At 38.1% G+C, this 26,179-nt stretch overlaps 1 protein-coding gene across 9 annotated transcripts in view; it reads left to right on the forward strand.

The window, feature by feature from the left end:
* PHLDB2 (pleckstrin homology like domain family B member 2) overlaps positions 1–26,179 on the forward strand; it is an 88,581-nt gene that overhangs the window by 36,686 nt on the left and 25,716 nt on the right. For 8 of the 9 annotated variants that reach the window (XM_064522039.1, XM_064522049.1, XM_064522045.1 and 5 more), the window contains 7 exons: positions 2,992–3,375; positions 5,763–5,906; positions 6,758–6,895; positions 17,056–17,184; positions 21,520–21,675; positions 22,399–22,509; positions 24,057–24,146. In XM_064522039.1, coding sequence (XP_064378109.1) covers positions 2,992–3,375; positions 5,763–5,906; positions 6,758–6,895; positions 17,056–17,184; positions 21,520–21,675; positions 22,399–22,509; positions 24,057–24,146 — 1,152 coding nt within the window. The remainder of the gene's footprint in view (positions 1–2,991; positions 3,376–5,762; positions 5,907–6,757; positions 6,896–17,055; positions 17,185–21,519; positions 21,676–22,398; positions 22,510–24,056; positions 24,147–26,179) is intronic. The other variant, XM_064522081.1, reaches the window with a different exon arrangement.

A 26,179-nucleotide genomic window follows, 5' to 3' on the forward strand; every position in this document is an offset into this window, starting at 1 on the left:
AGATGAACAAAACCAGGACTCGTTGACATGATTGCTGTGAACGGTGGGAGTTATTTATCTCTGCTATTTCAGAGTATTGTTCTTTACAGCGTGCCAGACATGTCTCTTAATGTCATTGTTAATCAGTAACAGAGGAGGGTTGTTATTATGTCTTTATCCCATCCTCCTTCAGCACCTAAATTCCCAGCCATTCATAAATGTATGTAGCTTTGTCAGTGCCTACAAGGGTGAAACTGCTAATATAGCAAGCGCACCCCTGTGTACCGCTTTTCAGAACAGGTAAAAGATCCACTGAAAATCTAAGAAGATGCTATAGTCTAGTAGAAAAGACATTTTATGGGGAAATATGCTGAAAGGAGGCTTAAAAGGCTTGATTCAATATCCCTCCCTCCACCCAGAACCAATTTTAAACCACCTTGCTTCTTTTCTTTTGACATACCTTTCTTCTCTGCTATGTTCAGCGTTGCAATTAGCATGTGTAGTATTTCTTGCAAAATTGTTGAATGTCTACCATTTTTCCATGTGCTACCATTTTTGTATTTTTTCATTGCGAGGGTGCTTTCCTGGCTGGCTGCTTGACTCAGAAATTTTTGCTGGAACAGTTAAATGCAGGTGTGCTGGAGCTGGAATGAGTTGGCTGAGATGAAATGATGAGAACAGAGTGTACAAAATAGCCACAGAGCTTCCTGTCCATAAGCCTCCTGGTGCATGTCAAAATAGAAGCGAGAGATAGCGGCATTTCTGTAACGTGTCTGAAAGTTCATTGGGAATTTTTTGAAGACTGGCAGAGGTTTCCCTGTAACCTTTAAGTTTTCCTGACCATGTAAGACTGGGGGGAAAAAAGAATCTCTTTTACCTGACTGCTCACAAAAGGATAGGTTTGCACCGAGAGCTTCTTACCGTAGCGTTTTGGCTAGGATAAGGAGGAGCTGCAATTTAAAACTTGCTTTTTCTTCTTATTATAGAAGGAACACAGGGTTGGCATGGTTGAAAGTGATAGATCTTGTTGTTGCAGGGAGGGATGGCGTTCTAATGTTCTAATGCTGTGTTTCCCGTCTGTAACCATTGTGAGGATTATATTATGGGGCCAGGCCTGGTGCTGTCACAGCCACGAGAGCTGCATAATTCCCGGAGATCCTAGCCAGCACTTGCACAGTGCTTTAGGAATTGGGCTGCGTAGCCAAAGACTTAGTAAGAGGGAGGATAGCAGGTTTGGAGGGGTAAGAGACCAGCCCAAGAGTCTGGCGGTAGATGCATGGAGGGAACAAGGCTTTGGGGAGTTAGGAATTATGTTCGTTTGGGGTTGAAGGATGTTTGCAGCATTTGCTTTACCAGATATTTCATGGAAAATATAAGTGAGCAATTGCTACCCCAGAGCTGCCCAGGGCTCTATTAATTTCAATCTCTGGTGGTGCTATTACAGGAGGCTTCAGAGAAAAGTGTGAGAAACCTGCAGTGAAAACCTGGGAATACGCTACTTGAAGGCAACGTTTCTGGCTCGCATGCTCTTTCAGTTGTGTAGTGCTTTGAAACAGATGGATTCAGGGTCTTTCTAAAGTGTATAAGTGTGTCTCTTTCAGTTAACTGTGGGTGATCTGGGGTAATATAAATGTGTAATGCATTTGGCCATGTGATCTTCTGGTAACTATAAAAATCTGGATTCTTGTAAACCAGCATTAAATTTTCATAAAGCTCCAATGGTTTATTTAAGGGAAAATGGAAACAATACGCTGCCCTAACTCTTGCTTGATTCTTGTTATCATTTGCTGCTGCATCTAGGGTGTTAGGATTGTAAGACATAGCTGTTTGCAAATCCTGTTTGCAAATGTATTGCCAGATAGAACTTGGAAACTGAATGCCATTGCCATGGTTCGGGGGGAAGGTGGCTGATGTTTCTTTGTTTTGGGCTTTTTTTTTAATGTGATTAAAAATAAAGAAGGCTTTCCTAGAAATAAGAAATGTGATCATTAGTGCAGGTATTAATGCCAAGCATGGAACTTTCACAGTGATGTTTTTTCCTGCAGAATTTTCAATAGGCTTATGGTAAGAAATTTTTTGTTTACCTTATTTTTCTTTTTTAGCAAAAGAAACATGACATTATGTAGAAGCACCATGGCTTAAAAATGAAAAGCTCAAACAGTTTCATCTGAAATAGAAGTTACAGGAAGTTATGCATAGAATAAAATAAAACAAATACAGCTTTTAAATCCATTTTATCAAGTATCATAGAGATCTACAAAGCTTTCAGGAATTAAATGTTTACTGCAAATTGGAGCATGTCAGGTCAAAACTGGCACAGCTGATAAGATTCTCAAGTTTTATATGTTAATATGAATCCATGTGGAATTTGATGTAACTAGTAAATAAAGATTTCCCCCACTTTGGTACATTCAACATCTGTTATATTTTAGCTGTGATGCTATATTTATGCTCCTGGGGTTTTGAACAGGGCGTTTCAAAATGTGAATTAATCCCCCTCTCCCCTCAAGGAAATCAAAGTTGATAGAAAATCCAAAAAAATCAGAGATGAATGAGTTAATAGAAAATCTTTGCAATATTTCACAGCTTAGTGATAGCATAAAGTACAAAGCCTATAATACAAAGTGGAACAATTAGCATTTTATAGAGTAAGCTCAGTGGACATACATATGTACAAATCAGGTTTCGTTAAAGCAACATGAATAAACAATATTAATGTTAATCTACACTGGAAAGAGATATAAATGTCAGGGCATATTAAGGTAAATAGATACTTTTTCTGTGGAATGTACTTTCAATTTTTAGGGTTTTCATATGTACTACCTTTGGTTCTTCAAGTTACAATTAATATGAATCTGTTTATTGTCTTTAATTGTTAGAGGCATACATGAAATTGCATGACTTTAATCTTTCATTCTTAGAGAAAAAAAAAAGGCAGCAAATCTAGTTTTGACTTCATCTTTGCTTAAAGTTCACATGCAAAGCTTAGTGCTATATTCTTCTTTAAACTAGGAGCGTCAGCGGCTGGAGACAATCCTCAATTTGTGTGCAGAATACTCCAAATCTGACAGTGACCCTGCTGCAGCTACAACAGTTGCTGATGTTCAAAAAATTAACAAAGAACTTGAAAAACTTCAGCTATCGGATGAAGATTCAGTGTTTGAAGATTCACAGATGAATCTTGAAACAAGGTTTAGAAACCACTTGAAATCATCTGCAAGTGATTCAGATTTTTCAGAGTTGAGTAATCACAGTCGCAGTGCTGGTGCTTTCCTTTCCTCTAGAGGGTTGAAAGCTGATGAACACTTCAATGAAACCATGAAGACTCCACCTTTAGCTCCTTCTGGCTTCCTGAAGGATTCCACTGAATCTTCCTACTTAAGTATCACACCAAAGGTAACACTGTGTGGAAAGAAATACTACATCTAGGATTGCATACTTGAAATTCTCTTCTAGAAGTCAGTTTTCACAGCAAGGATTGCGGTTGGGGTGGCTTAGGTATAAGTCTTAATCTCAGAGTTCATCCAGCTTTGTAGCCAGCACCTGAGATGGTGATTATTTCATTTGCTGTAAGAGCTATTTACATTGGGAGTTTTTTCCAAGGGATGTACCAATCAGGGAGAGTTTTAATATTTTCTGTGGGAGAATGATTTAACAATTTCAAGCTACTTAGATAAGCAGTGGTTCAGAAATCCTACCTAGAACTGTTACTGTGCTGAGATTTACCAGAAAAGGGAAGTTCTGCCACTTCTTCCTAGGCTGAGACTCCTCCATTCTGTAGAAAGGGGAGGGTGTTTTCTCATTGCTGAACTAGAATAGTTGTGAAGGGGGAGAAGAGGATTTGCCTGAGCTGAATTTACTGCCCTGTCCACTTCCCCTAGATTGGACCTCAGCCACTTGTATAATCAGCTGTTGCCTCTCGTGAAGTGTACTGTGGCAGCTTGCCTCTTGGCACTCTAGGGCAATCCCTACATTTGTTGCTTCTTTCCTATTTACTTCATACTGTGGTTTTGCTACTAAAGGGGAGTTGTCCTTTAAAAAATGAACTAACAGCATTCCTAACAACTGAAGCACCAGAATTCTGATTTGTATATTATTTTTCAATTTGTTGCCATCTGGAGGTCTTTCTTTTAGCTAGGACAGCAACAGCCTAGTTGGGGGGCTAGGGAAAGGGCCTTTCATTGGTTTTTAGATGAGAGCCTAGGTTCTCATGTGCCAGACAAGCACTACAGCAATATCTGGTGATAGGTATTGTGTTAAATAACTGTATTCAATAATTAGAATGAAAATCTTGATAAGACCAAATAAAGCCATAATAGCAGGTTTCTGTGTGACTATTCACAGATTAAAAATATTTTCTCCATTTCTTCTTATTACTGTTAGAGTGTATATACTGTATGAGCTTCAGTATGGTTACATGCCTAACAAATTATATTTAACTTCTGTTTAACTTACATACATGCTTGTGTTCAACAGAAGTGTGTACGTGTAAAAGAAGAGAGAGAAGTAATAGAAAAGTGTTTTATCTTAGCAGATTTCCAGAGAGGTACTCCTTTATGAGTCTTTCAGTGTAAAAAAGATGTTAAACGGAAACCTGCTATTATGGCTTTACTTGATCTTACCAATGCTTTATGTGTTGGAAAGTTACTAGGTCATTTCATTTGCTGGTTATTGTGGTCTTGCATTTCTCGCACATGCATGTCTGTTACTTTCTTTGTACAAGTCGGAGATCCTATTTTAAATCCTTCTTGGGAAGTGGAAATTGAAGATGTTATGTCAGCGTTATCCGAACAGGATACCGGACAAAAAGCAGCTTTCCTGCTAGGATTAATAATGCTAATCAAGGAATACTGTTCATTCATTGTAAAGGGCGTTCTGCTAAGTCCAGAGAAAAGCAGTAACAAGCAACTGTGTTAATGAAACATGGCTCATTGTTTTAAAATATCGAGGTCAGATTTGTACATGTTAAAACGCCTGCTCTCAGAGTAGCCATTCAGTAGCTGAGCTGAGCTGCTTTTGACCAAGGCTGTGTGGTCTAGCGGTGAATGCAAAGCCCCGCACGCAGCCCCGTTCTGATTCTGACTGGAGGCAATGAGTGAACCACCTTACAAAAGTAATGGGATTGCAAGCCCCAGGGGTCAGGTGAACATGAAGAATACATTTGAAATTCAATACTCTTTTTAATATAGCCTTTCCTGGTATAATAAGATCAAAATATTTTCTTAATCATGTTGTTTAATTCTTGTCACAGTCATCTCATACGTAAATAGAAATGAAAAGAGTGATGTTAAGGATGCTCCCCCTGCCAGAGCTAACTAGGGAGAGAGGACCAAGTTTTGTCCCTGTTTTACAAAAGATGCCATCTTACTGGCTGGTTAAAAAATGTCCTGTTCTACATGCTGGCTTTTGTTATATGCACAGCTGAAATACAAAAAGTATCTTCATCTATCTGCTTTATTTCTATAAGGGGAAAAATGGATTTTTTACAACCTAAATAGCACAGCATGTAAAATATTGTCAAGCGGTAGATTTCAGTAATTCCTAGAGTATGAATAGTATTTACTGTTCAGTATAGTATTTACTTCCAGTGCCTGCAAGTGTTGTGTTTGTTTCTCTTGTCCATCTTCTAAGTACAGAAATAGCAACATAGTGGGTATGAAATTTCTAACAAGTTCAAAACCAGCAATACAGTACTTGTTTAAAATGAACACAAGATGAAGGGGGGAAAGGGAACACAGGGTTTAACGTCTCTCTAATAAATCTCTTGTAATGTGTGATTGCAGGTACCAGAAAGCATAAGTGATGAGCAAAGACGGCAGGAGCTTGGTCAACTAGAGGAGGAGCGCATAGCAATACTAAATAATTTGGAAGAACTTGAACAGAAGATCAAAGATTTAAATGACCAGATGGATGAGTCCTCAAGAGAGGTATGAAGTATGTTTTGGTTTTAAATGTCTTGCTTATTAAATATATCTCATAGCACACATCTGCTATATTCTGCAAATACATAGGAAACTCAGGCATGTACAAACCCTTCAGATTCTTTGCTTTTTCACCAAAGTTAGGTACACAATAATATTATCTAGTAGTCTCCTACTATCAAGGTTATTTTTCCCTAGCAGAGAGATGGCTGTGACACTCTGATTGGCCTTTGCCAGCTGTAACCATTATACTCCTAGATGGGGTTAGAATGATCTTGCTTGTTGGATGGTCATTCAGTTGATCGAAATACATGGTGTCATTTGGGAGTTTTATGGTGGCATCTCATGTGACCATTTAAAGAGAAAGGAAGTGTGGTATCTTCCCTTTTAACCTGCTTGTCCTTACATTGGCAAGGTTATGTAGCCCTCTTGACCTCTGGAATCTCACAGTTGCAGACTAAGCTGGCCAGGCATTTAGGTTGTGCTTACTCCAATTATCAGCAACAGGAAAGAAACAGCTGTTCCAAAAGGGTTTTGCACAAAGCCTGTGCACAGATAGTTGGTATAATATCAAACAGGAGGAAGCACAGATGAGAAGAGTTAGAAAAGAAAAAGTTTTGAAAAAAGAATCCTCAAACTAAAGTTGGTTTGGACTTTATTTTGCAATATTGTATTTTGCAGTTTTTCTCAGATTTATGATCTCTTTTTAACTTACTTTTGTGGGATCAATACTTCTTTTTAAAATGTTTCTCTGTTGTGAATAATCACCAACTCACTCCCCTTCCCCCAGAAAAAAAGTGTGTGTCAAGATTTCTTCTTAATCTGGACTGCTTCTGAAAAATGTTTTGTGTTCCTAGTTGGATATGGAATGTGCCCTTTTGGATGGGGAACAGAAATCTGAAACAACAGAGCTTCTGAAAGAGAAGGAAATTTTGGATCATCTAAACAGGAAAATAGCTGAGCTGGAGAGAAATGTTATTGGTGAAAAGACAAAGGTAACCAAGCTGTCTTAGCTAGCTGTGTTCTCCCCTTGACCTTCAAAATATGTTTGTTTATATAATTGATGGAGGTTATTTTGTGAAGTAATGTGTGTAAGTAAATTTACTTGTTAAGTGTAGAAGAAAATAGTTCCCTCATCAACAGCACCCCTTAATGGTCTTGTCTCCCAATGTATGCTTAAGTAAAAAGATGTGACCTACAGTGAAGATATTTTAGATTAACAAAGAATCTGTTAGGACTTGGACTTTGTTTATCTGCTGTTTAAAAGAACAGTATTAACTGCACTGTTCCACAGTCTTTTCCACATTGTGGGTTATATATTTTGATTTATTAAAAATAATTAATGTTTTTTCAGCAAAGGAATAGAATGAAAGAAGGCTGCAGTTTCAGAAGATGGCTTTCTCTTTTATTATACAGAATGATAGATGAGACATCTGTCAAATGCATAGTTCTAAAGTAATTATGTTGGTTTATTTTGTTTGTTGACTGACAGTTTTGGTACTCTAGAATAATCTCTCTGGGATTAACTCAAAGGAATTCATCAGTTCTCCTGTGTAGTTGAATATTTAGTTGCTCTCAAATATGCAGTTATGTCTGCAAAATATGCTAGCACTATGATAAGATTTTAAGTACAGAAATGGAAAGGGCCTGTAAGATAAACTTGTCATCTTCAAATCAGAGAGAGATTGTTTCCTCTAGTGCACTTTCTGTTGGGGTTTCCAGCCAGCAGTTCCTTTCTTGATAGGACGTTCCACAGCCAATAATATCTCAAGGTCAGGAAGTTTTTCCAGGACTTCCAGCCAGTAACTTTTCCTTTTTAAATTTCATGCTCTATCGCATAATTTTAACCCGTCACTTGTGGAAAAACTCTAACTAGCTACTCTACCCCCCTTCTTTATACTTTCAAGAAATATTTGAAGCCTTTTGTGTGTTCTGTGTTCTTTGCTCTTGCTTAGACAAGCTCTACTTTTTTAGCTCTTTCACACTTCTCATTTAATTCAAGCCTTACAGCTTGCTTTGTTTTCCTTTGAGCTTTTTGCCCTCAATTTCTATGTACCCTGTTATGAGCCTGAACACTGTTTTGCAGCTGTACTCGCTCAACCTGTATGTGAAAAGGAGAATCGTACTCTTAGCTCTTTGTTCTGTGAAATGACACCACACATCCAGTTTAAGCTTAAACTTACTGGGCTTCCTGCCTGCACCTTTCCTCGTTCTCACCTTCCCCTCAATGATACTGCAGCTTTCAGTAATGCCTGTGGTCACATTTTTAAGTTGTTGCTGGACAACTCAAGAGGTGTTTCCCGTCTTTTATATTTTTTCTATTTTAGTCTCAAGATTCAAGGAAACGAATGCAAATTATTCTAAAACCTGTAGGTTGGCCACATTTCCTTGCAATCGTATGATAGGATGTATAACATTTTTGTACTAGTGTGTAATGATTAGAAAACTAAAATGGCAAGTCTAGTTAAAAATGTTCAGTTGAACTGAAGTGTGGAAAGCAGCCTAGGAAAGGACTTTTGTTATTTAAAAGGCAGAGTCACTTAAAACATTTTCTTCATTGTGAAGTGTAGCACATTTGGAACATTTTCTTCATTATGAAGCATAGCACTGGTCAAATCCATTACAGTAATTTCAATCCTTTCTCCTGTGTTCCCTATTAAAAAGTAGAAAAAAACCCAACTAACTAAGCAAGCAAACAATCCAGCCTCTGATGAGTGCTTGCACTAGACTTAAACCTGTGGCTCAGTTAATTCTGAAAGTATCTTTGTAGAAATAAACCAACTCAAAGAGAGACCACAGGTTTTGTTCTGCAGGATGTCTGAAAGGATTACATAAATTTGAAAGTTTAAAAAAGAAATGGAAGGCAAACAACCTGCAGCAAACAGGCAAAATATCATAAAGTAGCAGCTGAAGTGTTTTGGAGAAAATAGTATCAGACAGCAAAACAGATGCCACTCCTAATGCCAACAGATGAAAAGTTCTGGCTCACTGAAAACAACAGTTTTTTAATCGTTTTTGTGTATCTATGTGTTTAAGGTCCCTGCAGATCTGATCCAAGATAGGCAAAATCTTGGCTCTTCAGTAGTACAGTGCCAAACCTCCACAGAAAAGCAGTGCACAGGTAGAAGCACTGGGTGATACTTTTTGCTGAAATAAAGTTAAACTTATGGCCACCTTAACAGAATTAGGGCTCAGTTTTTGGCTGGTAGTTGCTGTCTTTCTGATGTTCGTTTTTGCATTGTTTTCTTGCGAAAGCAAGTGTTCTAATGTCCATGTAGGGACCACAGTTTTTTCTAGTTGCTTAAGTATTTCACCCATAATAATACTGGTGGTCTTGGTGTTGGCGATGTATCCTGGCAAGAAATTGTTGGATCCATCCATTCCTACAATGACTACATTCTTGTTAGGGTAAGAAATGATATCTGAATATGGTGTCATCTTGAGGTGAAATAGATGGTTGATCTTAGTCACCAAACGATGCCAGGTATTGGTGCAGTACGTGATGGTACTTGCCCCTGAAATGCCTCTGGGGTGACTCGAGTCTCTCCTACAATTTATCACTGCTCTCAGCACCTGTTTGACAGGAAACCCCTGCCTGACTGTGTTTCTTCCGTACTGATGCAGCTGTTTTAAAAACTTGTGGAAATTCCTGAAAACAGAGATCACAGACTATGGCATAATTATTGGGCCATGTATGTGCTTGAAATAGCCTGTACGTGGAAGACTTTGTGCTACTTTCTACTTGCTTTTATTTATTTATTTATTTATTTTTACACTTTATTCATGGATTATTTAGATAAGGACACAAAGTTTTGCCAAGCTTTTCAGTCTTAAAGCCACTGTTTAAAAAGAAGTGCTAGCCCTTGTGATAACAAGGCAGTGCTTGTGAAGCATGAGAATTAATTGCAAAGTGTACCTGAAGACAGAAGGCAAAGAGAAATAACCTAGGTCTCTTGCTCTTTCTCCCCCTGCTTCTCCTATAGATGTACATAATATGTATGTTTCATAGATGTATGATTATATTTAAACTTTCTTAAGGCACTTTTACTATTTTTGGCTATTCCACTTCATGTTTTCTGAACACTTTTTTTTGGCTTTATGGACAGCATTTAGAATATCCTAGCATTAACCCTTCAAAATACAAAATAGCCATTGTCTTTCTAGGCCAAAAAGAGAAACTGTGGCATGGAGGAAGATAGACTGGAATTAGGAAAGGATTAGAGCCACCTTGTGCCAGGAAGGAAAAGAAGAAGTTTCGGGAAAGTGTGGTGTAACTAGAGGGCCTGTGTTTGGCATGAATGCTTGTGAGTTTAATTTTTGGCAGCGCCAGTAAGTGCTTTGCTGGGGTGCAATGTCTTTGTGTTTCAGTATCTTGCCTGTAAATCAGGAATGGATATTGTGAGTGGGTTTGTACATTGTTTGGTACATTGCGTTCTGATCTTACCCAAGGCCTATCAGCCCTACCAGAATACATGCCAGGGCTGAACGGTGATGAAGAATGAATGAATCAGTGAGGAGGGTTATGTGATAATGCAGGGACAGTACTAAGAATTCAGTAGTAACACAGTTTGACACGTGCAGCTTGAAGCTCTCCAGGAAAGAGCTTTGCTACAGATTTTGACAAAATTATTTTGAGCACAGCCTGCCTTGGAGAGAACTGAATGAACAAGTGAGCCAGTCAGCCCATCTCCCTTTTCCCCTGCCATCCGGACCCAACTTCCTGTAATTGCCACAGCGGTCATGTCATATTACTGTACTGTACATATGCAATAATGTTACTATTGTTCTGAGCGAAATAGCTCCTCAGTTCCACTGTGCTATTTGCAGTTATGACTTCCTTGCAATTACTTTTAGTCCAGAATTGACTTTTGTCTGTAAGGAAGTTGGAGAAAATCTTTCTTACCCAATTTTGTGTTCTCCAGATTTGCAGAATACTTTCTTTTCATAGTCTGAATAGTTTTAAAATGTGCAGTCTAGTGAATGTGGAGAGGATACTTAATGACTTGCCTGACATCTCGAAGTTAAAGCATGGGGATGAAAGTGATTATACAGCAGGGAAAAGAAATAATGGATTAGTGAACATAATAACCAGGAATAAATCAAAATGAGTAGTGAGTTCGGCAGCAGCGCTGTTGCAGGTAAGCATAGTTAAATGGGAATTTTGGCAGAGAGCATCAAAACAATTACCTACAAAAAGGTGTAGACTACATTTTAGGAAAGAGGCTATTTTTTGTCGTCTTGAGGCCTTTCGTCTTGTGTCATGGTAGAAATACGTACCCTGGAACTCTTGCCTTCTATCACAAAGGGCTTTCTTTCCCTTTTCAGGAGCAAGTTCCTGACAGAAATCAGGAGCAGCTGGCACTGCTAACTCATTTTTTTGGAAAACATTTTATTTTGCCTGCATGCTTTTGAGGAAATATTTTTCAATCATTAACAGAATATCCCAGACGTGCCAAAACATTTGAAACTCAGCCTCTTTGCTGAATCGGTACTGCAAAGACTTGCATGAATTGAGCCAAGGAAAGAGCAGCTGTCTGATAATCCATATGAAGAGGGATACCAGCAATCACAGTTAAATATACCGGTGATCAATGCAAAATATTCAAATTCAAAATATTCATATTCAAAATTCCTGTTGTTGTTTATCCTGATTAATCTGACAAATTTATATGTCATAGTCTTTGAAATTTTTCCTGGTCAGATTCCAGTTCAGCAAAGTGTTTACGTACAGGCATTAAGTCAATGAGTTGTCTTGTCTATAACACTAGTTACCCCCTTAAGACAAGATACATGAGATTAAGTATTCTGAGGAGGCCACATAAGGATATGCAGTAGAGAAGACATTAATGACGAAAAAGATCATTGTGAAGAATCAAGGGGAAAAATCTGAATCCCTCAAAATGTCTTTTAAGACAGCTATAAGAGAAATAATAGTAGAAAGGGATTGACCAGTAAAGGAAATCCTCTTGTTATCATCTAGATCTTGAAGACTGTACAGAATTTTAATTTTCTTGCTTTAAATGTTAGTTTGTGTTTGGAGGATTATTTCCCCCTCTTCTCCATTCATGAAGGAACAGTTCTGTAGAATCTTCCCTGTTTGTTCAATAAAGCAACACATTGCAATGCTCAGAGAATGAGCTTAGAAATTCCAGAAAACTTTGGTTGTCTTAGGAACAAGTTTATATGTGCAACTGTTGTGATTTTTACTTCTAGCAGAGGCTTTTCTTAGCCTGATTTAAAATGCTTTTTAGATTGGTTTTACACATGCACGTGAAATAAAACCCTTGAGAAGAAATCTTTCCAACCAACTCCACCACTGCATAATCTATTGTGATATATGATAAATTAGTTACTCCTTATGTAGTTAAAAAAAAAAAAAAAAGCCTTCTCTCATCCTATTTGTCTTTTCTTATGCCTGACATATATTTCTTGTTCTGTTAATGCCTTCTTTCATGAAATCCACAAGGGTTCAGTGACAAATAACTGAATCATGAGAAGTTTTACACTTTGCTCCTAAAGCAGATCAAGGAATGCAGGAAAGAGTAGTCTTGAAATATAGAGGAAGAACGTGTACAGATTATGTACAGTAGGGTCTGTTTCTTTTCAACAGTGTTTTTAATCAAAGTTGTATGTGGTCCTATTCCTTTCACACATACCAGCCATAGCTTTGGAAATGCTTTCAAGAGTGCTGGAAGTGTTGGTTGGCCTCAGATTTAAAGCTTTCCCCAACTGCTCTGTTTGAGTAACCACCAAAGAGCAGATAACATTTCCCAACCTGCTCTCTGTTAGGGAATAAGTTATTCTCTTGAAGATTCGCAGCAAGAGTTAGACCAGTTTCATTAGTGAGTTTTTAAGGCAGATTTTTTTCCTCTTCTGCTTCCTTTCCTCCAAAACGTTTTACTGAATGAACAAACTGTAGCATCACACCACTTTTAATTGGAAAGGAATTATTTCTGTAGCATGTTTCTTCTCTGCTTCTGGCTAGCAGTCCTGTTTGCTGTAGACTTTTGGAAAAGGGGGGAAATGTTCTTTGGAGTGTATAAAAAAGAAAGGCATGAAAACATAAAGGTCAGATGGGGAAACTCTTTGGGCCAAAGAACTGTGTATGTTTCTCCTTACTTGTGAGAAAACCTGTGAAAGTTTTGACATTAGGCTAGTCTATGTTTGATGGAAAGAGCGTGCATGTATGAGGCTTGGTGGGCAATGAGATCCATGTATTTAAAGGCTACTACAATAAAATATGACAAGTTGCAAGTGAGTTGGACAGAGGAAGATACTAGAGTATTTCAGACTGGAACATTTAAAGTAAAAGAGCCTGCTGGATGGAAAGGCATTCAGTAATTTTTTTTCTTGATATATGGCCTGTAGGTTTCTTCTTTCCTGTTTCTCTTTCTCTCTGATAATAAAACATCCTGATTTTTATTTTGTAAGATTGCAGAGTGAATCCTGTTCACCTAACAATACAGTCCATTTCACAGTGACCTGGTAAAAAGATTGGGTTTCTTCCTTTCCTCCTCCCTCCCTCCCCCCTCCCTCCTCCTCTTCCTTCCTCCTCCTTTCTTCTTTTCTTTTTTACAATTTTTATTTGGATTTTTAGACATTTTCTACCTGTTTTACGCACACTTACTCTGACTCATTTCAGGGTATGTGAGAAGGTTGCTTCCAAAGGCACATATATGCAGGCTGTGTTTTAAAATTTTAGCCTGCCTGCAGTAGCAGAATGTGGTGAATGGCAAATTGAAAAGCAGCACTTTTTCTCAGCAGAAGGAAGTGGGGACCTGCTTGGGGTTTAAATAGCAGTGTTGATCAGGCATACAGCATCCTTAACCACAGGAGACAACACTGAAGCAATTCGTGTCTGTCTGTGCTTTCTTTTGTTCCCATTCTTGTAGGGGCTATGATTGTCCTTAATACTTTCCTTTTATCTCCTCTGTCTCTTCACCATCTATGGGGTATTTTACATGTGCTGCATATATGTTCTTTGTTCTCTCTTTTACCCTAAAATCAGTTCCACCAGGTCTGAAGGTTGAATTTCTTTAGTGACACACGTTGACCACATATGGTCTGTGTTCATACCGGTGGGGGGCTCTGCTACCATCCTGTGTCTGTGTACTTGAGAGACAACATTACACCGCGCTTCTTTTACTGCTATCCTTAGTGATCAAAACTGGTCTAAGCTTTCTCCCAGGCACATCGAAACACAAGTCAGTCCTGGTCTTAAAATCCAGCACTCTATCCCTGCTGATCCCAGGTTCATAATGCAAATCAAGTAGTACGCTAAGATCAGATGTTATACTTCACTGATCTGGTCTTCTTTTGGATGGAAAGAGGGTGTTAAGAATTCAGTCAGACCTACAGTTACTGTAACTCTGAAATGAACACTGGGGCTGGAAAGCAGTTGTTTGCAGGAAAAATGTTTAATGAGTACAAGTTCATGTGGTTAAGATGAGGATGAGCAGCCTGAACACATGGTTTTTATTCACAGCTATGCCACTGACTGTTGTTGAACAAACAGCTTACAGAGTGAGCCGCAGGCCTGCATGAGTTGGATCTTGCACGTAGCTTACAAAGTTATTAATCTTTTCCCTTCTTAAAGAACTTTCTTTGATCCATTTATAGAAAAGACTGTGTGGAAAAATGCTAATTATTCAGTTCATTTATTTATCAAATTATCTGATTGAACTACATTAAGTTAACCAACGCAAAATTAGAGATGTGGGTGAACTTAATTCCACAGCTGCAAAACATATAATGCCTCTCAGTGCTGAAAGTGACATTTCCTGCTAAGACTGCACATTTTGAAAGGAGCCAGTTTGGTGGGCTGTGAGCACTTCCTATGCTATAAATAGACCAGACAAGTATCACTTTCAGTCTCAAAGGAATACCTTTCTAATTTCTAGAGGGAAGTAATATTATCTCTAGCATGATTCTCAGTTTTATACTTGCTGATGATGTCTCTTCACACTTAGTTTTGACTTGCTTGTTACTGAATGAGTTTGTTTGTTGCAGTGCATAGACATTTAGAGAGCTATTAATAGCTTCAGAGTAATGATACTGTATGTAAGTTCACAGAAGTCCTTGCTTCTGTAAATTGTTGCTTTCTCCCCTTTTCTGGCTACCTAGCAATGTGACAGACTGTAGGTTCAATGTTAAATGGGCAGAAAGGTTTGTGATGAAGAGAACTACTGATTTATGCATAAGTTTCCTTTTGTGTTGGAAGTCGATTCAGGAAATGGGGGACAGAGGTTTAGAGATCATATGTCAAGGGTTACCTGCTTCTCCACTGTGGTGCAGTTTGCATATGATCCATACTCTTCTTCTGAGCTCTGCTTCTGTTGTTATGACAGAAGCCAGTGCAGGAAGCCCAGGTAATTGAATATGCTGGCTCAGTCGCTCATTTTTACAAGCTTGTTTAAAAATATATAAATATAAATATATATATATAAATATATATATAAATATATATATATATACACACACACACACACATATATACATATATATATATATGTCGTGTTTGGCATTTTGGCAGTCTGATTACATGGGCAGAGAAGCTGCCTGTGGAAATGAAAATAACAAACCTGGGAATCTAGTTTGCATTGGGCTTGAATGTGAATGCTTCTTCTTGTTATATTTAAATATCAGGAAAATGAAATCCCAGCTGCTGATCTTACTCTGATTTAGAGATAAAACTATAAAGAAAGCAGGCAACTAATATAAGGTTGTTGTTGTGCCTCTGCCATGAGTGAGAGTTTGAGAACCATGTCAGGAACAATAAAGAGAAGTTTTGGAAGGAAGACCATCCTGCAATTTGAAATGGCAAGTTAGATGTGGTAAAAGAAGTTTCCTCCTTATGGCATGTGCCATAGAGAGCTGCAATATCTGACTACATAGCACTTGCTGAACCAAACGTTTGATTTTAAAACTAATTAATAGCTGGGACAGGAAAGAGAACAAATGAGTGGACACTGTGTCAGATTTTAGCTGTTCTTGGAGCATATGAAAGACAAAGCTGGAAAATTTGGGCTGATACTGTGGGGTTTTTGAGTATTAAGGAGTGTTAGAGACCATCTGAGAAAAGAGATGCTTAACTACAGAGCAAAAAGTAGAAAAAGGGAACTGTATCAGTGTATCTCTAGAAGGTAGCAAAGAGACCTGGACTTCAGAGACTATTTGATCGCTTCAGTTTTTATGGTGTATCAGGCGTATTGCTTTTTCCAGTTATGAACTGTTCAGTTGAAAAAAATGCATCTGGTGTGTTGGCCAGCGCAGATGCAAGTAAATGGCCGTGACAGAATTTGGTGTACTCTGATCTGTTGGTCTCCAAATTTTGGTCCAGACAAATAATAGTCCACAAGGTAGTTTTAAGTGATCAGCAACTAGTCTTCAGAACAGTGCTGCAGAGCAAAATGTGCAGTATTTTATTACAAAGGTTTAAAGGTTAAAGGCTTTTGAGGGTGATAAGCGCTGTGTTGAGTACTGCTGTGATAGTGGGACAAGGAGAAAGCTGGACTAGTTACAAGAGATTGTAGGGACATAGAGCAGATCCCAGAGAACAGGATGCAGTTCTCGCAGCCTGAGGCAAATGGAGTCATTTGCTAAATCATTTGCTGTTTCTGCTGCAAGAGGATTTCCTGGCCCAAAGTTATTTCTTCATAAAGCTCCATCTCATTCTGTCTTTTCACTGCTTGTTAAATGTACTCATCTGGGCAGGGGCACCTAGGCATGTAATTTGTTCCCTTGGGAAGTGCCAGTTTCCCCTCACTGCCAGACTATAGTCATTTGCCCTCCTTTTCCCTTTCTGAAAGCTACTCTTTTCTCTTTCCTTCATCAGTTACCTGACTAACATGACTATCGTTTCCTCACCTTTTTTTCATTTGATGAGACAGTGTTTATGCAGTGGGCTTGAAAGGCATCATCCGAGCACGGGTACAAAACACAGTGATAAGGGAGAGAATGATTTGCCCCCCTAAAACAATAAATGGGTTTTTTTGATCATTTTACATCCCATCATTACATTTCAACTAACAAGAGGTTTCTGTCTTTGACCTACATGCTGCAACTATTCTTTAAGGTTTTGCCACACACTGTCATAATCACTAACAACAGCTTGGGTTTGAAGGTAATTCTGTTTATTTTCTGGTTCATGCTTCAGGAAAAATTAAAACTTGATGCTGAGAGGGAAAAACTAGAGAGGCTTCAGGAGCTTTACTCCGAGCAGAAGACGCAGCTTGATAATTGCCCTGAGTCCATGAGGGAACAATTACAGCAGCAGCTGAAGAGGGTCAGTAGCAAGTTTCAAGACTGCACTTTTTTTTTTTGTTGTTGTTGTTGCTAATTTTAGAGTTAAGTGTAACGTATTCTGTTTCACTTATCCAACAAATTGCTTGAACATACTTGCATTGTATAATTGTTAATAGTCATGAGGTTACCTTTTTGTGGAACATTTGTAAAGCATATTTTGCATGGTGGCACATGAGTAGAATGCAAATGGATGGATTAGAAATAGTTTTGTGCTGAATGCTTTTTAAAGCTTTGGGCTACTTGCCTGTAATTAGCACCCCAGGCCTAGTGGCTGATATGAAAGCTGTTCAAATCGTGATGTTTGGATGGACATTAGAGCATTGCTCTTTAACTGTATGAGTGAAGAATAACTGTTGAACTTCAGTTAGCGAGATCTATTATTTTAGCACTTTACTCCTGTTTTTCTTTGGTACTGTTATGTAATCCTCTTTTGCAATGGTATAAGTTGCTCTCTCTCTGAAACCATGCATAGCTTATTCTTTTTAATACATAATTTAGCTGTTAGCCTGAATTGTGTCTTGAAAATTTCATTCTGAAGATTATTTCACTGATTTTCATAGTTTAATTTTCCTACATTCTCAGCAGCTGCATATTAGTATTTTTTTCCAGACCTTTTACAGCCTAATTGCAGCTTGACTTTATTATGTGGTATTTGTAACCTAAAAAAGCTACGATATTTTATATTGTAGGTTAAAGTACCGTTATTTTCTGAGGAAAGATTGTGAAGTGGTTTTGGTATTCATTAGTGTTAAATAGGTTCTACAGCACATGTAGCCAGCTGTAATAGAAAAGTCATTTTCAAAATGTCCGTACTGTAAGCTCAAGTTGACATCTGAAAGTCAAACTTGAATTTTTTTCTGGCTTGAGCGTTTACATCCAGTAATAATGTCTGTAACAGCAGTGACCAAAAAAAGACTTTTTTGTTTTGCAGGAAATATTCTTTTAGATACTGACTTCTTTTTTCCTAATAATCAGATTTTGCTTTATTTGCAGAATATTATTCTGTTTTGTTTTTCAAGGAATACAAAAATAAAAAAAGTCCAACTTTGGAAATAACAATGTTAAGTACTTCTGTAGTAGTTGAAGTGTTTGCTGGTTTTAAGACATTTGAGCATTTTTGTAAGTTACCTAACAAATATGAAATATTATGTAATATCTCATAAGTCTTAACAAGAAAAAGAAGTCTTTCCTGTGCTGTCATGTATTTGAAAGTATTAATTTGTGAGAAGTTGCAGTCCTGTTGCTGTGAGATGGTAGTAAATCCTTTTTCGCTATTGACCGTCAAGAGGCTTCAATAAATCCATTTGGTTAAATGTACTTTTCCCCTTTCAAGTTGGCTTAGTAACAGTTGTGGATTGAAAACTGGAGCAGAACGTGAAATGTGGGGATGCAGTTAAATGTACATCTATCTGCTTCTATTGCATATTAGTCCAGTCCACTCGTAGTGAAAGTTTGTTGTGATTGTAGTAGAAGTCACCACTAAGTGCACAGTATCTCTCAGATGGATATCAAGTGTGAGAGCAGTTATGACTTTACTCTAAGTATCCCACCCAATATAGAGAAAATCTCTTCTTCCTCAAAAATAAGCCCAGTGCAGGATTAGGTACCTGAGTTTGGAGCAGGTTATATTGTATTACTTTACTGTCACCACAGTAAACCCTGCCTGAAGATGCTGAACTCCCGTATTACCTCAGCTCTGGGACTTGGGAGCTGACAGATGTTCACAGCAGCTTTGTGAAACAGGAGCCCAGCGAGCTGGCAGCAAACGTCACACAAGCGGCTGATTGCACTGGGGGCTGGAGTTTGGGTTGGGGTTGGAAGTAGGTGGTTGGAAAATTATGTGCACATCATTGAGAGCTGCTTCCTGGTGTTTGCAATTAATACACGCTTTTTCTGTCAGGCAGGGAGACCACTTCATCAGCGACTGGTGAAACCTGGGCTTGAGGAAGGCACCCAGGAAAAGCATTAATCTCTCTGATGGCTTATTAAAACATTTTTAGCATGTGCTACTTACTTAGCTCTCAGTATGAAAGCGCCAAAGCTTCTGCTGTTTCTTTGTTCTCCTATGTCTGGGTTTATTGGAATATGGAATAAATGAAGAATGAAAATAGATGACTGGATTCCTGCACAATTATTTAAAAAACTGCCCACTGTTAGGAAATACTTTACTGTTCAGATAAAGTTGTTCTAGTTCATGTGGATGTTGTCTGCCTGGAGAGCTCCCACCATATCCTAAAGTAAGGGCTAGGTTTTCTCTCACTGAATTTTGTCCGCTGCCATTGCAGAAATAATGGAGAGGTTGGACAAATTTGTGATTTGGAAGTCCAATATGGAAACATTGTATATATTGTTTGTTAATAGAGTATAATATTTTCATGTTGATCGTTTCAGTAAAAATGGGGTACTTGCTATGTGGTTCAGGAAGCTATTATCTACAGCTGAGACAATTAGTCTCTTCTAAGTAGGATCCCAGAGAAGATTATGGCAAGAGCTCTGTGACAGCTTCTCAGAACTAGACTGTTTGCCCTTGCTGCTCTGTTGTGATTCCACAGACCTCCCAGGGTCTAAGTCTCCATTGAGTCTAGCTGGTTGATAATGTTGCTGCAAGGCAATTAGAGCCACTGTTAAAACTAAACCACTGCCACTTGGAGATTGGAGGGGTTTTAATTTGAAAATGGACTTGGTTTTGAACTTGATACATTTTTTTCAGGTAGACATAGTAGTACAGAATGTGGTAGAATACCTGTTCCATAGTGTATCTCACAAAGAGTATAATGCTTCTTGAGGTGAACTAGCTATCAGTTGTCTTTTGGAAAGAATGCATGTTGCTGAGTTAGACAAATGTTTTCCTGAAGTTATTAGAAACAGCCTTCTCTGAAGTCTGTCTCTTCTTCTGCCTAAGTAGCAATTGATTTGATATGAAATAGCCTGAATTTACTGACCTTCATGGCCTGGGCAAAGTCCTTTTATTTATTTTCAATGCTGAAAATTGCTGGCTGGTTTGAATGGGGCATTTTTGTGTTGTAGGTAACAGCTTCTTATGTCATTTTTAGCCAATGTATCTTGTCTTTGCTTTTGATCTTTGTATTATCTACTGGAAGTGAAAGGCACATCTTTGGAGAACAGTGCCAAAATGTTGATATTTTGTATAGTAACTTGGAGTCTTCAGCTCTTGTATCCCAAGTCTTTCCCTGCTACATTGGCAGCTTGCTTTGAATGCTTTTACAAGGAGCTGTATGCATATCATCAGTCACCAATCTTTACCTTAGGTTGAAATAAGAAAAAGATTAGGTTTGCATTTCTCTTCAGCACTCTGGAACTTATAAATAGGTGTTCGTGTTACGAATATACAGATATTACAGGAGAAAGATTAGCTTTCAGTTCTTATGCTGAAAAGCACTTATATCTGGTTGTCCATAAGTAGAAGGCAGATGTGTTCTTATTTCTTGAGACCTTTCTGCAACATTCAGCCTCTTTTCATGACAAAATCTGGCATTGGTCCATGGGAATGCATAAAATTGGTTTGATGCTTTTTGTCAAGTAATGCGTCTACTGACTAGCATCGAGGTATGCATGACTAGAGTCTTTAATTGTGTACTTGCCTAGGGAGCAACTGTCTGCTCCAATTCAGGGTCCACATGTAGCCACCAGCTGAACAACTGGTGTGGTTGGACATTGCTGCTCAGGTGATGGAAGTGTACAAATGACATGTAACTCCACATATCTTCCCTCCTACATGGCCATATCTTTGTTACTAAAAAGGCACAGTACTTGGGCTAAACTTGAAGAAATTCAAACCACTGAAGAGTGAAACCACAGTTCAGCCTTCTTCATTTGAGGGTGTACTCCCATAGTTAATTCAGTATTACTGGAATAATACTTCCTGCCCTTTTTGGTTGCTAAGCAGATGCTATCCCAATTTGGCGTGTGACAACCTCACCAAATTGATTCACCCTTTGGTGGTGTCACAGCTAGGCTACAGCAGAGTGATCTGTCTAGCCAGGATGCACTCAGTGCTTCAGATGCTCCAGCTTGCTCCAAACACTGTAATAAACAACTTGTTCGCAATACAGGTGATTAATCTTTCTCAGGAAGGGGGGGCACTAGGAGTGATGGGAAAGCAACATAAAAATAATGATTAGCGCTATTTGCTATCTTATTATAACAGTAGGTCATAAAAAACATTGAGTTTCTGTTTGAACAAGCTGTGTGAAAAACAGAAATACTGCTTTAGAATGCAAATTTTGTGTTTGTTTATAAGTATCTCTTCTCTGGTTGTCATTAAACACAAAGTTACTTTTTCTTTTTGCTTAAGGATGCTGATCTGTTGGACATAGAAAGCAAACATTTTGAAGATTTGGAATTTCAGCAGCTTGAACATGAGAGCAGGTTAGATGAAGAGAAAGAAAATCTGACACAACAGCTCCTGCGTGAAGTAGCTGAATATCAGCGTAGCATTGTCAGTAGAAAGGTAAAAGCATGAAAACTCAGTTCATCTGTTTTTTGTTGTTTTGCCTAAAGAAGATCTAGAACCTGCCCATCTGTAAGAAATAATGCAAAACTTCTCTCTTTGCTGTGCAGCAAAAGCTTTTCCAAAGATGATGGCCCAGTAACATCCCCCACATATCAAATCATGCAATTTTCCAGAAAGGAAGTAAAACAATAAAATGTAATACCCTGTTTGCATACTTGCATATGCAAATAAAAGCCCTCATATTTGCAACAAAAAGTACCAAAGCATTGCTTTTTCTTCATTAAGCAAGGAGGTTCTCATACTGTGGACATAACTACTATTCGATGTTGTCACAATGATTTTGTTAAAAATAATGATAGAACACCAGATTAAAAAAATCTCTTTATTTTTAAAAATCAACTGTAAAGGTCTTATTTCAACCAATTACATACCAATTTTCATCAGAGGTCAGAAGTGGCATCTCTAAACCAATTCCATTCAATATGTTAGTCACCGTGTTATCAAAGAATATATGCAATTGTCCTTTTCTATTGTCTCTTAGAGAAATTGTTTCCTTACTATCTAAATTGTATTTAATCATCTCCTTCAAAGCAGTGGACTGTCTTGTAAAAACTTCTTTTCTTACTGTTTAGACTCTCATGAATTCAGTCGTGGCTGGAGGTTGTCCTGTACTTTCGAAATTAAACATGTAAAATGTGATTGTTCTGTTTTTTATGTTAGGAAAAGATTTCTGCTCTCAAAAAGCAAGCCACTCATATTGTCCAACAAGCACAGAGGGAACAAGATCATTTTGTAAAAGAGAAAAATAACTTAATAATGATGCTGCAAAGGGTAAGTATTTATTGTCTTTAAAATATTTTAAATGTATAATAAAAGAGCATTGTATTTAATAAAAAGAACATGAGGAAAACGTTGTGCAGAAACTGGCAAGTCAGTAGTATCTTGATAGACATCTTCTAATTCCAGTGTCTTGGAAAAAAAAGGAAAAAATATCTTTTGTAATTTAATTGAATTTAATTAATCAGCAGATTTCCTAAGTGAAAACTGTAATGGCATTTGACGATAGAAAGGGATTTAGAGATGTTCTGGTTTAGGAGGATTTAACCTGAAGCATCCATCTAGGTGCTGAAGATAGAAGAGAGCCTGCGCTCTCTGTGTAGGTACTGAAACTGTCAAGAGGGCTATTGAGGACATGAAAGCTAAAAGCTTGCCTCTCTCTGCTAGCTGAACAGGGAGTCTCAGCCCCCTGTTGGATTCGTAAAATTAGTGTGAGGACCCAATATCAAACAAAATCTATGCACAGAAAGATAATGAACAAAACCTGGCCTTTGCTGTTAGGATTTTATAATATGATACTGTAATGCTTTCAGTGAATCCAGCAAAGGATTTCTGAAACTGGACATAAAAAGCTCAAATTTTTGACTTGTTATAGGCCATACTAAGCCACAAAATTAGCTATTTACATCAATGAACATCTGGCTAAAAACAAGCTGTCATGAACCTTTCATATTCTTTTTTTGTTTTCTTTTTAATTGTAAGAGAAATTGTGTTTAGTTCATTAAGAAGCATGAGCATTCAATGCCTTCAGCATTTTTGAGGAGCTTTTTGCTTGGCTTTTTTTTTTCATTTTCACCTTTAGTAATTTAATAAGGCTTGCTTTTCAGACCATTCTGATCCTCCTCCAATAAAACCCAGCCCTTTTTTTCCCTCTCAGAAGTCCTCAGACTGAGGACCATCAAATACCCAACCACTTCTGGTAGTCTGTGAATGTTGTGATGGTGGACACTGGATAGATGGTCTGGAGTGTTTTGAAATCAAGAGGAATCAAGCTGAGAGAAAAGATGTCCATGATTTCTTCTAGACTAAAGGACCAGGGAGCCTTTTGGAGCTCCCAGGTATTTGGGAATGTGCCTTGGTGGCATCTGACTCTGTAAGGTGACGCTCAGGCCAACACTAGTCCCCCCTCTTCTTCCTCCTGCAATCAAGTATGATTTCTGTGCAAGTGAAACCTCTGTACAGGGACCTGTGAGGATGATCCAGCTAGGTTGCTAGTCTGAACTGGCAGAAGATGAGGATCTTGAGTGCCAAGGGCACATTCCTGCAGGCCATTTTAGACATAGCCTGAGACTTCCAGATGTTACTTTTTAAAGATCTTTTTTGAGTCTAGATCTACTCTTTTGAATCTTTGGGGAGTATCTTGTTGGAGACTGCTAGAGGTTCAGTCCTGCTGTGTAAGTGAATGAAGTCAGAGTTCTGCTGTATAATTTCTAGCTTTCTATCTCAGAATGTTTCTTTATTCTCTTAAAAAAAAGTCTAGCATTTATTTTCACTACATTGCTATTGGTTTTTAATATAAACTCTATGTCTGTTATTAACAGGAAAAAGAGAATCTCTGTAATCTGGAAAAGAAATACTCTGTACTTTCCGGAGGAAAGGGATTTCCTGTCAGTCCCAATAGTCTAAAAGAGGTAAACAGGTTTACTGCTTTTTACTTTACTATGTCATAGGCTTAACTTTTAGTAACATCTTACATGAAAGCACTTTAGTATTTAATGGCTAGTCATACACTTTTTGGAGATGATGAAATTACTTTGTAAAGATATACAAGTGCATAGCAGGGCAGAAATAGTTTCTCTGACATTTTCCCAGATGTGGCTGGCCCTGGATAAATTACCATTTTATAGTGAGAGGAGGGGAGAATCTAATTTTCTCAAAATGGACAAGTAAATGTCATTGAAATAAGAAAAACAAGGTTCAGGAATAACTTTGTATTGAATACATTTCAGTAGTCTTATTTTTGCTATACTATACATGGTATCATTCGCCTCTTCTCTTCTTCTTTTTCTTTTTTTTCTTTAATAAAGCTCTGTGGAAAGGCATTACAAATGTACATTTTGATCTTTATAAAAAGCATTGAGTTAAAGATCTCTAGCTATTCTAGTCATAAGATCTCTATTGAGCTATTTATTTAACCGTTGTGAATAGCAAGAATAAAGATGCCAAATATTTTTGCTGGAAAAATTGAGTTATATGGGGCAATATATGATGAGCCTCAGAGCTTACCAGCACCTGTCAAGACTTCTTAGCTTGGGGGTTACCAGTTTAAGCCCTCACACTCAAATCTGTGAAGAAGGTCAGTATAGGGTAAGCCATAGACAGTTAAAAAGATTCAGTCAGCACATACAACATTGTCTCCAAACTTACCCTCTTGACCTGAGTTAATGAAGTTTTTAAGTTCGCAATGAAGTTGTAAATGGAGAAACAGGAAAAACTAGTATTTAAAATACGCTGACAGGTATCTATACCACAAGCGTGCATCCTCTCAGTGCCTGGGAAATGTAATCGTGCTTATTTGTCCTCAAAGTTCCTGGTGAACCAGGATAGCCTTCAAAACATGGCAGTGGGACTGGGCACTCTTCCTAACTGCAAACCGTGTTGCAGATGCTTAGGCATATCCAGACTTTCAGTGTCCCAGGTTGTGCTCTGATGTGGACATCTCACCTCCCATCAGGACGTCTGGCAAGTCTACGCTTCACTTATACTCTTCTGAGATGAATCTGTTTATTTTCTCGCTAGAGAAGGCTGCTCTCTCTGATTTTATTTTTGTATCCACATAATGGTTTGTTTAATCGCAGATATTTCAAAATGCAACTACATTAAGTGAGCCTGACAGCCCTTTCATTGAAATGGTTTATTCAGCAGTGTTATTCTATTCACTGCAGTGAAATTACTTAGGATTTACTTTAAGATAAATGAGAGAAGAAACAGCACACGTTACTCATTTTATACTCTGCGTCTTCTTAGGCTCCCTCCTATATAAGAAACTGCTTTCTTTGCTAGCTGTTACGTTTTGTCTCACTTCAGTTTAGTTTTTGTCTGACTGTTCTTCTGTTCAGGCACCTTTAACAATGTGGCCCCAAGTGGTGCACAGGCTAAAACAGGCTCCCTGCACCCAGAAGTTAATTTCACCATGCATTTGTTCATCTATCAATTGGGAGTTTAGTCTGTGCCCTCACATTTCCCTATCCCTCCCAAGAAAGCACACATTTCTAACTCATTTCCATCCACTGTGAAGTTCACTCCCTGTCTGTGTAGCTGTAGAGAATGAGGGCCTTGTAGAATAAAGAAGTAGGATGCTTACCCCAGAACTTAAATAAATGAGAAAAATCTATGCTGTTTTAAAAAGTTCAGGGTTGAAAAACTTGACTTGGATCTACTGTAGTAAAGGCCTGAGCCAATGCCCAGTGAAGTCACTGTTTTGGGGGGGGTTTCTTTTCCCCTTTTTTCCCCTTTTTTCCCCTTTTTTCCCCTTTTTTCCCCTTTTTTCCCCTTTTTTCCCCTTTTTTCCCCTTTTTTCCCCTTTTTTCCCCTTTTTTCCCCTTTTTTCCCCTTTTTTCCCCTTTTTTCCCCTTTTTTCCCCTTTTTTCCCCCTTTTTCCCCTTTTTCCCCTTTTTCCCCTTTTTTTCCCCTTTTTCCCCTTTTTCCCCTTTTTCCCCTTTTT

This window comes from Dromaius novaehollandiae, chromosome 1 (genome assembly GCF_036370855.1).
Source record: "Dromaius novaehollandiae isolate bDroNov1 chromosome 1, bDroNov1.hap1, whole genome shotgun sequence".
Classification (NCBI taxonomy): domain Eukaryota; kingdom Metazoa; phylum Chordata; class Aves; order Casuariiformes; family Dromaiidae; genus Dromaius; species Dromaius novaehollandiae.